At 41.6% G+C, this 15,642-nt stretch overlaps 1 protein-coding gene across 1 annotated transcript; it reads right to left on the reverse strand.

Moving 5' to 3' along the window:
- Positions 1–1,028: 1,028 nt before the first annotated feature.
- Positions 1,029–15,327, reverse strand: PLAC9 (placenta associated 9). The gene is made up of 4 exons (XM_075505186.1): positions 15,180–15,327; positions 4,181–4,281; positions 3,104–3,224; positions 1,029–1,067 (listed from the first exon to the last, which is right to left on the reverse strand). The coding sequence occupies exons 1-4, from the start codon at positions 15,235–15,237 to the stop codon at positions 1,057–1,059; spliced, it is 291 nt and encodes a 96-aa protein (XP_075361301.1). The 5' UTR covers positions 15,238–15,327; the 3' UTR covers positions 1,029–1,056.
- Between the last annotated feature and the right edge of the window lie 315 nt (positions 15,328–15,642).

Below are 15,642 nucleotides of genomic sequence, written 5' to 3' on the forward strand. Positions count from 1 at the left end.
ACAGAACTATTCAGAAATTGTTGTGTTGACGAGAGTTTGGAACTTGTGGCTGTTGATGAGCAATTGTCTGTACATTATATACGTAATCTGTAGTTATTACTCAGTATTTTCATTTTGCATGTTGTAATTTCTCTTCTCTGACCGTTGGAACTCTGAATTTTTATTCTCTGCTAGCATGGATGACATCTCTTCAGCTTGTTGTTCTCAAAATAGAAACATGTAAAGAAAAAATGACAAGGTGGGGAAGAGGTTTGAGGCTAGGTCAGTGAAAATAGGCTGCTTGCTAATCAAGAATGCGCAGACTCCTTCTCATTTCACGCATATACGCATGCTCTCTCTCCATTCTGTAAAGGTCATGCAGGTCCTTTTTCCCAGAAGAAGTTGTGTTGCTGTTTGTCGTGGAAGAAAATGGAGGCATCATGGGGGCGGATGTTGGAATTAATTCTGGGTTGCATTGTCACTACGGCAAGAGAGGAGTGTAAAGATGACAGAATAAGGTGGCTGTGCATCCAAATAACAATTCTGACTGGTTCCAATTCTGACTAGGACGTGCAGATAGGACTCCTATTTCAGTCAATGGCAGCAATGTAACTATGACTGAAGCCAGACCACTCCATACACTCATTTTTGTCAGACAATCTAAGCATGTCTTGAAAGGAAATTGCAGCTGAAAGTGTATCTTCATTGATTTACACCAATAGCTAGAGTTCACTGCTTTGCCAGGGAAGGAGTAAGCTTTTGAATTAAGGAAGTTTGTTAGCTGTGCTTTAGTCCCAGACCCTAACTGATCTTGTTTTCTTACTGAGAATGCCGTGTTTGAAATGTAGTTTTGATAAAGTAGGGCTGCTGAAAGATACAAAATACAAAGCTTTGAAATAGTGTGTAAAAGCAAATACCTGTTTATTATAAAGCACAGGAATACAGAAGGCAAACTACAGCTGAGGATTGTTCATCTGTGCTTAAATTCTGGAAACACAAGCTCATTAAATGAACAAAAGTGCAACTGTTTATCACAACCATACTGTTACATTCAGCTGTCTTCTGTCTTCGCAGTGCTCAGCTGGTATCTGCATAGAGAAGAGTTGATGTAATTATTTTTGGTTATAAGATCAGGATCAATCTTTGTGGATAAACATGGTTTAAAACATGAATCCTGCTACTTTAAAGTGGGGAATTGTCACTTCGATTCACCAAATCACAGGAGGAAGGTCCTGTCTGCAATTCTTGAGCCATTTGGCAGTTGTTGCAAGCTCCATTTGAGTAGTACTTACTATAGATGTGCTGCAGTTATGCCGAGGTTGACTTAGGATTTCCATTTTAAATTAACTGTAACGCTTTACTGGAATACTTTTTAAAATAAATTATCATTGCAGGGGAGTAACTTAATTGTTACCTATTAACTGCCCCTCACAGAAAACTGGAAATTTTAATGTATAACAAAGTTGGTGAGGACGCATTGGTCATGGTGCCCTGATCAATACAGCCAACTGCAAGAACTAAAAAGCAACGTAAACTCTACTGCTGTCCACTTCAAGCCCACCTGCTATCATGCAAGTGCACTATAGCATGCACGTAGCTGGACGTGGTGGTGTGGTTTAGCCCCAGTCGGCAATTAAGTACCACGCAGCCGCTCGCTCACCCTCCCCACGCCCTGGTGGGATGGGGGAGAGAATTGGAAGAGCAAAAGTGAGAAAACTTGTGGGTTGAGAGAAGAACAGTTTAATAAGGGGGGGAGGATTGTAATGAGAAGGAAAACAACAAGAGAGTGAGAGAGGAACAAAACCCGGGGGGGGGGGAAGTGATACAACCGCTCACCACTCGCTGACTGATGCCCAGCCCGTCCCTGAGCAGCGATCGCTGCCCCCCGGCCAACTCCCCCCCCAGTATCTATGCTGAGCGTGATGCCATATGGTATGGAATAGCCCTTTGGGCAGTCAGTTTGGATCAACTATCTGGGCTGTGCCCCCTCCCAGTTTCTTGTGCCCCTGGCAGAGCATGGGAAGCTGAAAAGTCCTTGACCAGTGTAAACACCACTTAGCAACAACCAAAACATCTGCGTGTTATCAACATTATTCTCATACTAAATCCAAAACACAGCACTATGCCAGCCACTAGGAAGAAAATTAACTCTATCCCAGCCAAACCAGGACACACGGGTACATACACATCTTAAATGAACGAACAAACAAAAAAACCAACACTGACAAAGCCGACTTCATAAACATGTCTGTGGATGCTCATACCTTTCCACAAGACGTTTATTTTCCACCAGGAGTGTCTCTCACCTTGTTAAATGCACTATTGATATTTGGGCAGAGAATGAAGAGGACAGAGCGTTATAAGAAGCTGTGTAGAGTAGGTGGTCTCATCCAAATAATTTCTGTTATGTTTTAATTTATTCCAAAAACATTGATCCAGGAGCATGTTTTGTGTGAGGGGCTTGCATGGCAAAATTGGATTTAAGATATCAAAATGGTAATACGTCCAATAACTTTTCTTGTATTTTGTTGCCCTCCATTGTTTCATTTGTCATGCATGAAACTAAAGAATCACAGGATCTTAAAACTGAGAGAGACCTTGAGGTTGCTTAGTCCATCCTGCTGTTCTAAGGTGCAATGCTTGTTTAACACTTCCAGTGCTGGGGAAACTACAGTCATTTCACCATTTCAGTGGTTCACTGTCCTCGTAAGAAAGCTTTGCACTGTCTTTTGCTTGAGTCTTTCTTGCTGCATTATTCTTGTTTTATTCACTTTTGCAATGGGGAGGAAAACACTGCTTTCATCTTTGTGGCAGTCTTACACGTTCTGGTGGGCTACTTTGATATTCTTTAGACTAAACACCCCCAATTTAACAAACTTTCTGTGTAGCTCATGTGTCTAGCTCCTTGGCTGGGTTTTGGGTTATTTGGTAGTCCCCCCCTGCTCTTTAGCGTTTGGTGAAACCTGGTGTTCAAAACTGGACCCAGTATTTCAGCTCAGGCCTTAACTGCACAGAATTGAATGAAGGAATTACTTCACATCTTGGGGGGAGAAAAGATGACATATTTGGTAATAACATATGCAACACTTTTTTTATCTTAGGTCATATCCCACTAGATACTTACCATCAAAAATGTCTGTAAGTGGGGTTCCTGGAGCGATGGGGATATTCGATGTTGTCTCACTGATGATGCTGAGGAGCGATTTGACTTCTGATTCTAGATGCTCCACTGTTTTTATTACCTTCTAATGAAAACAAGGGAGACAAATGGAGAAAAGGGGTAGTCAAAGGGTCAAGTGGAAGGAATTGTACCAAATGTGTTAGCAGAAGTGCAAATCTAATGTCCCATAATGCTAGCAGCTAATTTAATTTATATTGCGCATTGCAGATTTAAGTCTTTCTTGTGTTATGCTGGCCTCTAGTGGCTTGAAGTATTAAAACTTTGTTTGGCAAGAGTTAAATTATAGCACCTCTGTATAAAGAATCACCCGTAATTTGACTTCTTGGAGGGAGCTTTGCATTAATTTGTTTTTAATTTTCTCTCGTTTCTGAGCCACCATCATATCTAAGAAAAGAATCTGCATGGAAGATGAGAGGAGCCGATGGGGTGGAAAGAAGAGGGCTGGGACTAGAGCAGGAGAGAGTTAACATTGCCATTTGAGAACCAACAGCATGCAGTTTGACAGCTACCCAGCTGGGAATAGTTAGCACTGGACACATATCTTGTGAGTGCTTAAGACACCAGGGAAAAAAAATTAAAACTTTGCAGCTTTCCTTGAATCTGAGTCATAGAGTTCATTTAGCTCTTGAGTGTCTGCAGGAGCAAGCAGAAACTCCTCTGTCAGACTTGGAGTCACCTGCAGAATTCACATGTAGCCATGAGCAGATGTGAAACTTTGCAAGTATCAGTTCTGAGATTTGTTATATTAAAGGCACAGTTATAAACATTTTAGAAAAGGCTGATATGTAATAGTGATTGGTTAATCTGTTGTTTGGAATTCATCAAGATTATATGTTTCTGGTAATAATGGCTTTATGGATAGTTACAAACTATGACATCTGAAAAAAATAGTCAGACTTTGAATAGAATAAAATCAGGAAGGGACAGGATCTAGAAACATCATTCTTCTTTCTTTTCTTTGGTCAAAAGGATGGGGCAGAGGTCTGATAAGCTCCAGGGAGCCAGTGCAATAGCTCTTACCTCTTCGATAATATCTAAGCGTTCATGGATCGTATCATGTTCATTACACCAGCTTTCTCTTCCCAAACTTCCAGGTAACACACTGACAGGGTCTGCGGCAGCTGAAAAAACAGCCATAATTAATTAGCAGGAGCTTTTAATAGCAGTCCTTACCTTTCTGACTTTTGAAGTGGTATTTTGCATGCAAAACAGCATTGTTTATGAAACCAGTGTAGGAGTCCCAGGTAGAAACTGAACCTCTCTCCCAATACCTATAGCTATACCCCAGTGCTGTGAATGTCTCCTTGCCTGTACACGTTGTCACGGTTGGTTGGAACAAGGTGTTTTCTCTTGCCAGGGGTATTTTTTTGTTTTCTGTTTGCGTGTGTGTTTGTTTTACACAATCTGGTTTTTCCTACCTGTGCAGGGTAAGTTTATAGACTGTAACTCTGTAAGTATAAAACCTAAGCATTGGGAAGATCTGCCTTATACATCTTAGACTTTCTTCAGAAGCAGCTGGTATGGTAAAGCTTTGAAGAGTAGGTAAGTTTGTCCACTTATGCCCCAAATGGATACCAGCTGGTGATTCCACTGTGCCAGAAACTTGTCCCTAACACTCTGATTTTGCAACAGGAAGGGAAACAATAAAAGTATGTACAGCTAATGCCATTTGCTGACCAAGTCACTCATGTATGGTGCTATATACAAAGTCACTTATCTCTGTCAGTTATCTGTATTTGCCTCTCAGTATTCATGAGCCCTTGCTCTTTGAGCATTTCATTCTGCAGGCTCTACTCTGTGAAAGGTCCTGCTGGTGTTCATGCTTTAATGGAGCCAATTTCCTTTTCATAACTTTTGTGCAGCATTCAGTAACATTTAGATTTTAATACATGTGCATAGAACTGTAGTGGGGTATTCTAAACTCCACTAAAGTGATAACATTATCTTGCTTCATTTAAAGTTAGGTCTTGTTCTTGTTTGAGGCCTGAAGAAGCTATGATAATGAGAAAGCAGCAGTAACTCATTCTGTTGTTGTTTGTAACAGAGACAGAGAGGAAACTGTGAGCTTGTGTTATAATGAACAGTAAGAAACATAAGAGCAGCAACTAGTTCTGTCTTCAGTACTGTTGTGCGAGAGCAGTGATTTGGAACTGCTGCAGTGCTTCATCCCAAGTCTGTGCCAAGATTTCTGGAGTGTAGGTATCAGATGATGGCAAACATATGTCAGTAAGGGTTGTAGCCATTGCAGTTTGATGGGATGAGAGATGTACTCTGAGTTGGAATGGTATCCTTGAAGTTGGAGGGTGGGGAGGAGGAGAGGATTAAAATGTGATCTGATGTACTAGCTGTTATTTAGAAATTGGTTTGGCAGAGCTTAAGAGAATTTTTGGTTGTTTATTTGTAACAAGATTTTGATTTGGGGTTTTTTTGAGCATTCACCAGGAGGTGGTGCTGTTAGGACAGAATCCCAAAGAATTAATCTCCCTGTTTACAGAAGACTGCTGAAATATGGCAGGTACATAAATACTAGCTGCTTTGTAGTTGCCTTTTTTTTCCCCCTTTGTTGCTGCTGTTGGTGTTTTGGGAGTGTTGTTATCTTGTAACTTAGTGGTCAAGTGAACCATGGTACTTCTCAAAATTTTTGCTTATTTACATGTTTTTTCCATCATGGCTGGAACAGTATGGAGATACTGAAGTTCTGTGTCAGAAATTGAGGTTACAAAGCAGTGGCCAGTCTTTGTCTACAAACCTTGTCTTTCCTAATAATAGGATAATAGCAAGGTAAGCTCCATTTTACTGTCAGAGAGCTCTAGCTCTCAGCATCAAGCCTGATGGCCCGATGCAGCTGTATGCTGAACTGCCACCCATCATGTTGGAGAGAGGACCAAGGGCAAGCAAAGGCACGGTGATGAGGTAACTGCGGATCAGTTGTAGACTGCTGGGAACATTCCCAGATCTAACTACAAATGAACTGTGAAAAGAGGCAGCAGAAGTCATTAGGTGGAGCAAATGGAGGAGTTTAAGAATCCCCCAGGAGGTTATTTTTCACTTTATTAACCTAGCTGTAGATGGCTGGATCACAGGGTTGGATGGAAAGTTTGGGTGAAGGCCAGCATCAGTTGTATGTGGTTGTTAAAGGAGCTTTTGGCCAGCTGTAAGTTACATGCCAGGCTTGTGTAGTTTTGTCCGTTCCCTAGAAATGGAAATGCAAGAGGGTTAATGTTGGCTAGCTCAAGTTAGTGTTGGCCACTTCTCTTTCTCTAATCATGCATCTTATATCATGCTGGTCCATTAAAGAAAGCCCAGAGCTCTGCTGTAAGACAAGCAGAAGTAGCTGTCTGTCCTGCCCAAATCGGACTCTGACCCAGAGACACCCTGGCCTTTCCAAACTGCCTAACGGCATGGTGGGCATGCCTGTTGGCACCGTGCAGGGGCTCCTTTCACCTTTCCCTGATACGGGACCTTAAATGTGCGAAGTGACTTTTTGAAGCAGAAATTATATAAGGTCTTACCCAAAATGCCACTGTAATCATTCCTTTAGCTTAGCCCTTCTGTGTGAAAGAGGATTCTGTTCGGCACAAACCTCAGCATTGCGCTGACCGCTACTCTAGGCAGGTGTACGTAGATGGGGAGGTTAGATATGATGGATGACGCTGTCATTTGTTCAGAGCAGGGTGTGCCATGACAGGTATGTATAGCCAACGTAAGGTTGTTGCATCTCAGTGAGGTCAGCAAAACACTGCACAGCTTTGTGTGCACGTGAACATCTAGAGAACTAGTTAAAGGGGTTGCTGTGAAATGCAGGACCCGGTAGTGCTTGGTTCCTTGGGGTGGTTGGTTCCTCTCTTCTGACATGGAGACAGACTCGGAGCACATTGCTGTGTTATAAACTGTAATGAGCGTACCACAGGAGGAGGAGGTGACTTATCCTAGTTTGTCAGGACTGTAAGATGCTACCTAGAACCACAGGACTAGTGCAGTGCCTAAAAAATATGACAAATAGTCCGAGCCCAAGTGTCTCGGGAAGCACCTGATAGCTGCTGTTAGTGAGTGCTGAGTGTTACTAGAAACCAAAGCATGTTTAGTTCCCAGACCTCACGGCATGGTGTTGGCTGAGGGCTGGCCCAGCAGAAACCCTCTCAGCCAGGGCCTGCGTGTCTGCGTCTGGTTAGTGGCTTTCACACCGGAGCAGAGGTGCTCTTGCACTTGCAGTTGCCCCTTCCCCACCATGCCAGAACAAGGTCCTTCAGGTGGGCGGTTGCTGCTGCTGGCTGGGCAGCCAGTGCTTTGGTCAGTGTAGTTTTCTTCTGTTTTCTGAGCTTTGGCTTGAGGCTTTGGCTGCTAAAAACCCTGATTGTTATTTTGTTGTCTGGCTTTAGCTCTTAACCCATAGCCTTTATCTCTGGGATGGGCTGTTCACAGGACACATCTGGTCCCTTGTAAATACGGCACGTATCTGGGTCACTGTGGTCAGACAATTCAGCTGAAGCAATAATTTCCACGTGCTCAAAGAGAATCACATGTTGCTTATAAGCACTGCCCTTCTCTGTATTGCAGTTGGTGAAAGAAAATGACACGGTCTGCCTTTGGCAGTGACCTTCTCCAGCAGCATCTCTACCTCTCGTAATAATAGCAGTCACCCTGTAAACAGAGTGAAGAATGGAAGGCTGCAAGCCATGTAAGCAAAAGACTAATGGCCTTTTAGGATGCTTCCGTGTACTTGCTCTCTTGTTGCTGAAGAAACATTTGTAAAATGTAAATTAGAATTTTTACTTGCCTATGTGTCAAAGCACGTGCATAAATGCAGAAAACTTTAATAGTAAATTTTAAAGCTAACAGCTTTTAAAAGTAAACTGTTCTTTGTATGCTGTAGAAATTACGTATTTAAAACATGTGGGTATTTGCAACTTCTGACAGCTTAAGCAAGTGTGTAGGGGGCATATTTCAATATCTTAAATATCTCATTTGAAACGCAATGGATTACTTCAGGCAGATATTTGTTGTAATGTTTCAATATGGCAGAGAGAGTATTACCTTTATGGCAGAGAGGGTATTACCTTTCAGTTAATTTTCCATCTGCAAATTCCCACCTGATGCTTCCTGCAAGTGAGATGCTTAGTTCAAGTCTTGAAGTCCATTGTATTTGATATATAGGTGGTTATTTTCCATCGAGAATCAGAACTCTCTTGTTCAAGATAAGAAAACGACCCATACCTTTTTTTCCTCTGATTAAGTGCTCTATGCTACGTTGATGGTGCCCATAAAGCTGGGTAGTTCTAACTGCCCTGTGCTGGGATAGTCAGACACCAGCAGATGGAGCAGGAAAACGGGGAATCTCTGAGTTGGTTGCTATTAAGGATATGTTTAATAGAAGAATATGCTTAATGTTTGAAAGAAGTAGCATGCTAAAGAGTAAAGATGTATGTATCATGGTCAGCCTGACTGTACAAAACTTGATCTTACAGCAGGGGATAGAAAGAGCGATGAAGTAAGAATTAAAACAACCTTAGCAAACAAGTTAAGAGCAAAGGCCTTAGTTGAGTACCTCTCAGTTAAGCTCCTCTGCCTCCTGTACATTTGATATATTCCCTCAACCCCCAAGGTGTTACTTCTACACACTCCCTGAAGAAGTCCCCTTCTAGGACCATCAGGATTCTGTCTATCCAGATGCTGTTAAATGGTTCCTTTTGATCATCCAAGTAGTTGCTAATGTTAAGCATCAGAATAAACCTGAGCAAACTCTCTCTTCACTGTCATTTGCTGCTGTTAGACAAAACTGACAGAACCGAAGTATGCGATCACACAGATCTGGTAGGTCTTTATAAGTATCCTTCCTAAAGATGCATTGCTGGTCAAACTGAAGTTACAGGCTTGATACAGAAATTACTGGGTTGGGTTCTTTGTTCTGTGTTATGGAGAAGGTCAGGCTGAGTGACCATAATGTTCCCTATTGGTCTTAAAGCCTATAAAATTCCTTTTGCATCATTCTATGATCAGTGTGGTTTTGAAGTTAACTGAGAGTTCATGTTGTGCTCAGTAGGGAGCGAGGGAGGGAGGGGTGAAACAAAGCAGGCCACAAGCCAAATGAAAGACAAGTGGGACTGAAACAGGAACCAGATGGCAAATAAGGAAGCCTGAAATCATGTGATAGACCAAGGGGAATAAAGGAGAACATGCCTAACTCTTCAAGAAAACATACTACGCTGTGTGTTCGTTTTCACTGCCTTAGGTTTAGCAGTATCCTTTTATTCCTGGAGCGTATACCGTAGGGTGGCCAGACAGCTTTTAATGAGAAAATGAAGGAGGTAGTAATGGATTTATGTTCCAATAGGAAAAAGGTCATGAACTTGAGTATCAAGTTCAAATGGTGAAACCCCCTAACCAGTTTGGGAAGAATGCAACAGAGCTCTGAAGGGATTTGCTGATCCTTGCTTAAATTATTCCTTGTCTGAATATAAGCATTGGACTCCACTTTAACATGTGTATATAACTTTCAAGTGTTAGCTCAAGAAATTACACAGTTTACAAAAGTGGTTGGTGACGTTAGCTTGCAGCTGAATACTGGGAAAGGTTCAATTGCTTTGAACCTGAACTGATACTAATACTACCAGTATTAGTGCTTTCAGACCTAAGACCATGTTAAGACTGTTAGTCATATTGAATTTTAGGGGCTGTTCTTAAAGGCATCAAACTTAGTTTCCAGTTATGTCAACCCTTAATTACGTTGGCATCTTTAGATACGGAAGTACCGGATTAACTTTCTGTGCCACTACTGGTTTCCAGTGTGCTCAAAATCATTTTGACCTGTATTATATATAACTTAATCCGTATCAAATTTTATTGTTAGGACACCAAAGGTAATTGATTTGGATAGAACGTGTTGTATTGGAAATGCTTTTTAATGTGCAGATTGTCTTCAAATTCTTACATGCTCAGGAACATATCTTTAACTGGACATAGGGCATCTTCCAGGCTGTAATCCATAAAACACTGTCTAATGCTTAGCTGTGATTTAGGCACATCTGAACCTCTTTGTAGAGTTTAGAGTTTCTAGTTGCTTAAAGATAAGGGAATTCTTGCCTTTAGTGATTGCAATAAAGACTGCAGGAATTGTAATAAATATGTAACATTTCTTAGCTTCTTATATACTGTCATAGGTTACTATGCTTTACACTGGAGGCAACTGCAGGGGTTTGCTTATACATACATGCAAATATATATATATACACACACACACCTTTATTAGGCTCTAGCTTTTATGGCAGAACAACATTGCAAATTCCATACAGGGCAAATGTGGAATATCCAGTGTGGGAGATGAAAGGTAGGCATTGTATATTAGACAGAGAACTGACAGTAGAAAGCTCTTCTGGAATTTAGGGGGCAGGGGAGGATTGGTTTGGTTTGGATTTTTTAAAAACCATTTCAAGAAGGTACATTGGAAGTTTTTAATGCTTGATTAGGGATTAATCTGTAATCTATACATTTACTGTATACTTCAACTGCTACCTGAATGCCAAGTCTTGGAAAGATATCAAACATGGAACAAAATCCAAGGGATTCCTCTGCTATCCGAGATTCGTGAGCCTCTGATAATAATGGAAACATTCTAAAATAAGTTTCTTCCATGAAATTAATTATTTTTAATATTCATTTTAGAAGCTAAATAACCATATCAGAAAGTCAAGTTCCAAACTTGCAGACCTGGTTCATACTCTATCAAGATGTAGAATATGCTACTATGAATATTATTTCAGATCCTAGATCAGTTAAGATTGAATTTATTTTAATTCTTTTTTTACCTGAAAGAGAAGGACCAAAGAGAAAATCTCATGCATTGTGGGATGTACTGCATTAGTGAAGGTGGGTCAGGGTATCAGCCTACCAGTTCTCACTTCTGTAACTTGCCTGTCCCATCAACCCACATGTGAGATGCCGTGTTGTAATGCGTTCTGGTCCTACCGTGCCTCACTCGTGCTTGTGAAATATGCAAAATCAGAAAGGGGACTTGATAGAAATTGTTCCTGACTAGGAGATGGCTGCCATGTATTTCTGTGTAAAACTATTTCGTCTGGAGGAAGTTTTTGCTATCGTGATACACGTCATTCTCATTTCACAAGGGAGCTTCAGCTCTTGCTTACCCAGCAGTGGAGACTGAGAGGGGGAGCGTATCAGGCCAGGGATAGTTTGTGCTGCCAGTGGGCACTCTTTCCTTCAGGCACAGCAAAATCTGGGGCCCCTGCCGTGGCTGTCTGCCAGAATTAAAATTACTCCTTGAAAAACCACTTTTCTTCTTCTGCTATGTTACTGTATTTGTAAGAAGCACTTAAGTTTTGTGTATCTTGCATTCAAAGGAAGGAGGATAACAATAAAATGTTCCTGTGAGGGAGCTGTTGGCTTGGAATATGTTTCCAGCATGCTGGTCTTCTGAACAAGCATCCAGGGAATATCCTCTTGTGCTTGTTGCTGCAATGGAAAATGACTACAGGGAATTGGACTAATAAAAGACATGAGCTACGTAATTTGCAGGTAGGTTACTCAAATTCATGCTGTAACTTATGATGGGATACCCTGATGCTTTGGGCTGCAAACAGAAGTTTCCCTTTATTATGTATTTATTTCTCTGTGAATATATATTTGTTTTGGAAATTAAGGCAAAGTGTTAGGAGGATTATAGCTAGTAGCTGTATAGGACGTACTTGTGTGCGGAGAAGGGGATGAGCCATTTTAGGAAGAAGAGCTGTGTTGTAGCATACGTGAAGAATATAAGTTGTGTAGAATGAGTGAGCTTAAGGCTGGTTTGAGAATGAAGGAGGTGAGATACACGAGTATTTGATGCCACCATCAATTTGAGGATGACCACTGGTATCTGGGGATAAAGAGTCTTTCAATTTTATGAGGACATGGCTTTTGGTCTGTGTTTAGTAATAGGAGCTACGGTCATGGGGAGTGGGTGAGGTGAGTCTGTGACTTATTAGTCATCTCTGTGGTTGTGTAGTTTGCATATGAGTAAGTTATGGTTGTAGAAAGAAATATGATAGTACAATGACAGTATCCTTGTAGTTTTTTCCTAACACTTAAACAAGTCTAAGAACTTGCTTGAAGACTTATTGTCCTCTGGCAGACAGTTCATGTGCTCTGCAACAGCTCAGGAAGTAGAATAATGAAATAGAGAGAGGGACACACACATACATACATGCATGCTAGATCCTGGCATTCATGGTCAAGACTCCTGGCATTCATGGCCAAGACTGTGGCCAAGACATTCATGGCCACAACTGCTTCAACCAGAGCAGATCAGCTGCTTTTATAAATACAGTTGCATCCTGCAGATGAACAGCAGGAGTCCTGTATTTCTAAACCCCTGACTTTTTTGGAGTTTGATATTAACCTTTGCTTTACACATGGAGGTTACAAAGTCCACAGAACTTAATAAATTCCTTTTAGTTAAATATAACAAAACATAGGGTTTTACAGGTATATAAAATCTGTAAAAAGGCTCACTTGTGTACAGAACCCTCAGATGCCTCATGGTCTTAAGAAACACACCTACATGAGGGTACACTTTGTGACCAACTTTCTTCTTCCTTGTTGGAGCTCAGGGATGAGTGTTTGCAAAGACTGTAATCCTTTCATTGGAGACAATAATGCTGGTAGGGTTCTATAAGGACAGAAAATACCTATAACATGGGGTATAGGTTAAAGCACTACTAGTTTATTAGTAGAGAAATATGAGTCCAAGTCTGGTTTAAGATAGGACGTCTCTCATAAATTTTTTATTGTGGATTTAATTCTACAATGCAGTAGTTTAATCTCCTGGAGGGAAAATGCTGTTCTGTGAGAATGCAAGTGGTCAATTTTGGGCAAAAGCAGGCTGTTATGAAGGGATTTTTTTTCTCCCCAGTTTCTAGGCAATGGTCTAGGTTATAGATCTTCTCAGCTTTGATATTGCATGTGGATATCAGAGGATCCAAAACACACAGAGAAGTCATAATATGTTAGCTGAATGAAGAAAAACATTCTTACACTTGGTTAACTTGTAGTTAAAACCCAACGAGACTTCTGCTGTTTAAAAACAAATCATGCCGCGGTGTGGAGTATTGAGCAGCAATGCCTCCGCTGCAGCTCTCCCGTTGCTGTCTCCCTAGTAGCATGCTCAGTATTTGGTTTGCTCAGCTAAATGGAGCACGTCAGGGGGGCCAGCGTGCTTGCCAGGTACTTGTTTACCTGAGGACTCCAGGTCATCTCTCTGCCATGCATAAACATGCAGCAAAGACTTTGCTGTTGGGGTGCTGCACCCCTCAGAACAATTTGCCTGGAGGGTTTCGTAAGAATGGAAACACGTTTAAATGCGGCAGGTATTGAATGCTCCAGTGCCCCAGGCTACATTGTATGCTACATTTGAGCAGCACCCCCCAAACTAACCCAGCAAGAACAGCAAAGAACTAGAAACTGCAGCCATTAGGCCGGAGCATGCGGTTGCATCCAGAAGGGCTCCTGCACCAGGCGCTCCTCCTGAGGTGTTTGAAGGCTGAGCTCTAGGAATATGAGATTGTTCATATTAATGGCTGAATTAAAACACAAATTCTACTTTGGCCAGCTCCGAACCATTTTTAAGAGAAACCCATGGGGGTTGGGAGGGAGGATCTGTAAGGAAATCAAAAGTTAGATTCAAAGGTAGCAAAGGGAAAGTGGGGATGACTTTTTTAAGCCTATCAGCCAGCCAGATCTTCCCCTGGCTGTGACAGACACAAAATTTCCCCTCTTACGTAAAGTACACCATTGAGACAGTGGAAAGGATTCCCTGAGTAGCTACCACCTGGCATGATACTGGGTACTAGTCTCCACTGCAGTTATTATTCAAGTGCTGTTCTATTTAGCTGGATTTTATCTGAGTTGGCTAACAATGTCAGCTTAAAACCATACTTCTGGGGGAATAAACAAAAACATTCTTCCAGCCTTTTTTTTTTTTTTCTTTAATTCCACAATTTTTTTTGTGAAGCTCACAAAGCTGACAAGAGGATAGTAAGTACTTGTGGAGTGAAAACGAGTTAGAGTGCCCTTGCTGGTATTGATATTTCGGTTCATCACTGATAAACATTACAAAGCCAGTTGGGTAGGAGGGAGTCGGGGCAAGGAAGAGTGACTAGGACTTGGGGGCAGAAGGGACTAACAGTTTTTCAGGAAATGTTTTGATTGTAATGGAAACTTACTACCCTGCCATGAAATACAAACATTGTGTGTTGTCAAGAAGTAAGAGCAGAGGGAAAATAAAGCTGGGCCTCAGCTAGCAGAAAACATGTAATACAAACAGGCTGGGAAGCCAGGTTTGTGGTTACAGAGGGACTATAAAACCTTGAACTAGCCAAACTGAATAGCTTTCAGTCACACTGTCAGCTACAGTGTCATTACAGGTTGTTTCAGCACTAATCTGTTGTTAATGAAATTAAAATTCAGATGCGAGGTTATCAGATGTTCTGTGTTTATACTTCTTACTCCCAAGGCATTTGGAGAAGGCGTTATGTGCCTCAAAATCTCAGGAGTAAGTAATCCAAAGCAGGAGAGAAAAAAATGCGGTGCTGTTACCAGCAAATCTAAAAAGGAGGGTTTGAATAAAGGAAAATCTTCCTCTATTCACCTTGAACTTCAATCTCATTTCTGGGTGGATTAGTGTGTGTGTTAATAAGGCTGCCAGAACAGTAATTATGGAAATGCAGGGCACTGGCTGCAGCACCTGAATGCAGTTCTAAATTTCTGAAAATACAGTGATAGTATTTCCCATGAGAAGTGAAAAATCTCTACCAAATCAGTATGCCTCCAGGATGGACAATAGCACAAAAATGGACTTTTTCCTGTTAAAAACAATATTCCCACAGAATTTTGACACGTACCTGTGTCACCTTCATATAAAACCCATAGAGTAAGCAATTCTTTACCTCCCCCTCCCACCCCATGCAAAGGCTCTGACCATGCTATGGTTAAGCTATAGTTTCTGCTTTGCAAGCTCCGAATCACTTACCTAAAAGATCTCGCTCCTGCAGGAGTAAAATAAACGGCAGTGCCCAAAGGAAAAGCATGGTTTCAGCCTCTCCAAGCTCTGCTGTAGTCCTGGTGGAGAGCCCTGCAGCCTTCCTCCCCGGCTTCACATCGACTCCTCCGTCCAGCCGTTCGTGCTGAGGTTTAGCCAGAGTTAGGAGGAAATATGCCTAGGCTGAGCCAAGATTCTTGAGCTGTTCTCTTCTGCTTCCCTCTCTTTAAAAAACACCCTTCCAGCTCCATGCAAAGTCCAGTTACCCAGGCAAGATGGCAGTGGTCCCAGCTCCCCAAAGTTATTTTTTTTTTACCCTTGCATTTATTTACGCAGACTACAACTGGAATGTGCTGAAGAGCTTTGGATCCTGTAAATACAGCAAGTGGGGCAAGAAAAGGAAGGGAGAAAGGAGGAGGAAGGGGTGCTGGATGTTTCTTTCCCTGTAGGATTT

This window comes from Mycteria americana, chromosome 6 (assembly GCF_035582795.1).
Source record: "Mycteria americana isolate JAX WOST 10 ecotype Jacksonville Zoo and Gardens chromosome 6, USCA_MyAme_1.0, whole genome shotgun sequence".
NCBI lineage: Eukaryota > Metazoa > Chordata > Aves > Ciconiiformes > Ciconiidae > Mycteria > Mycteria americana.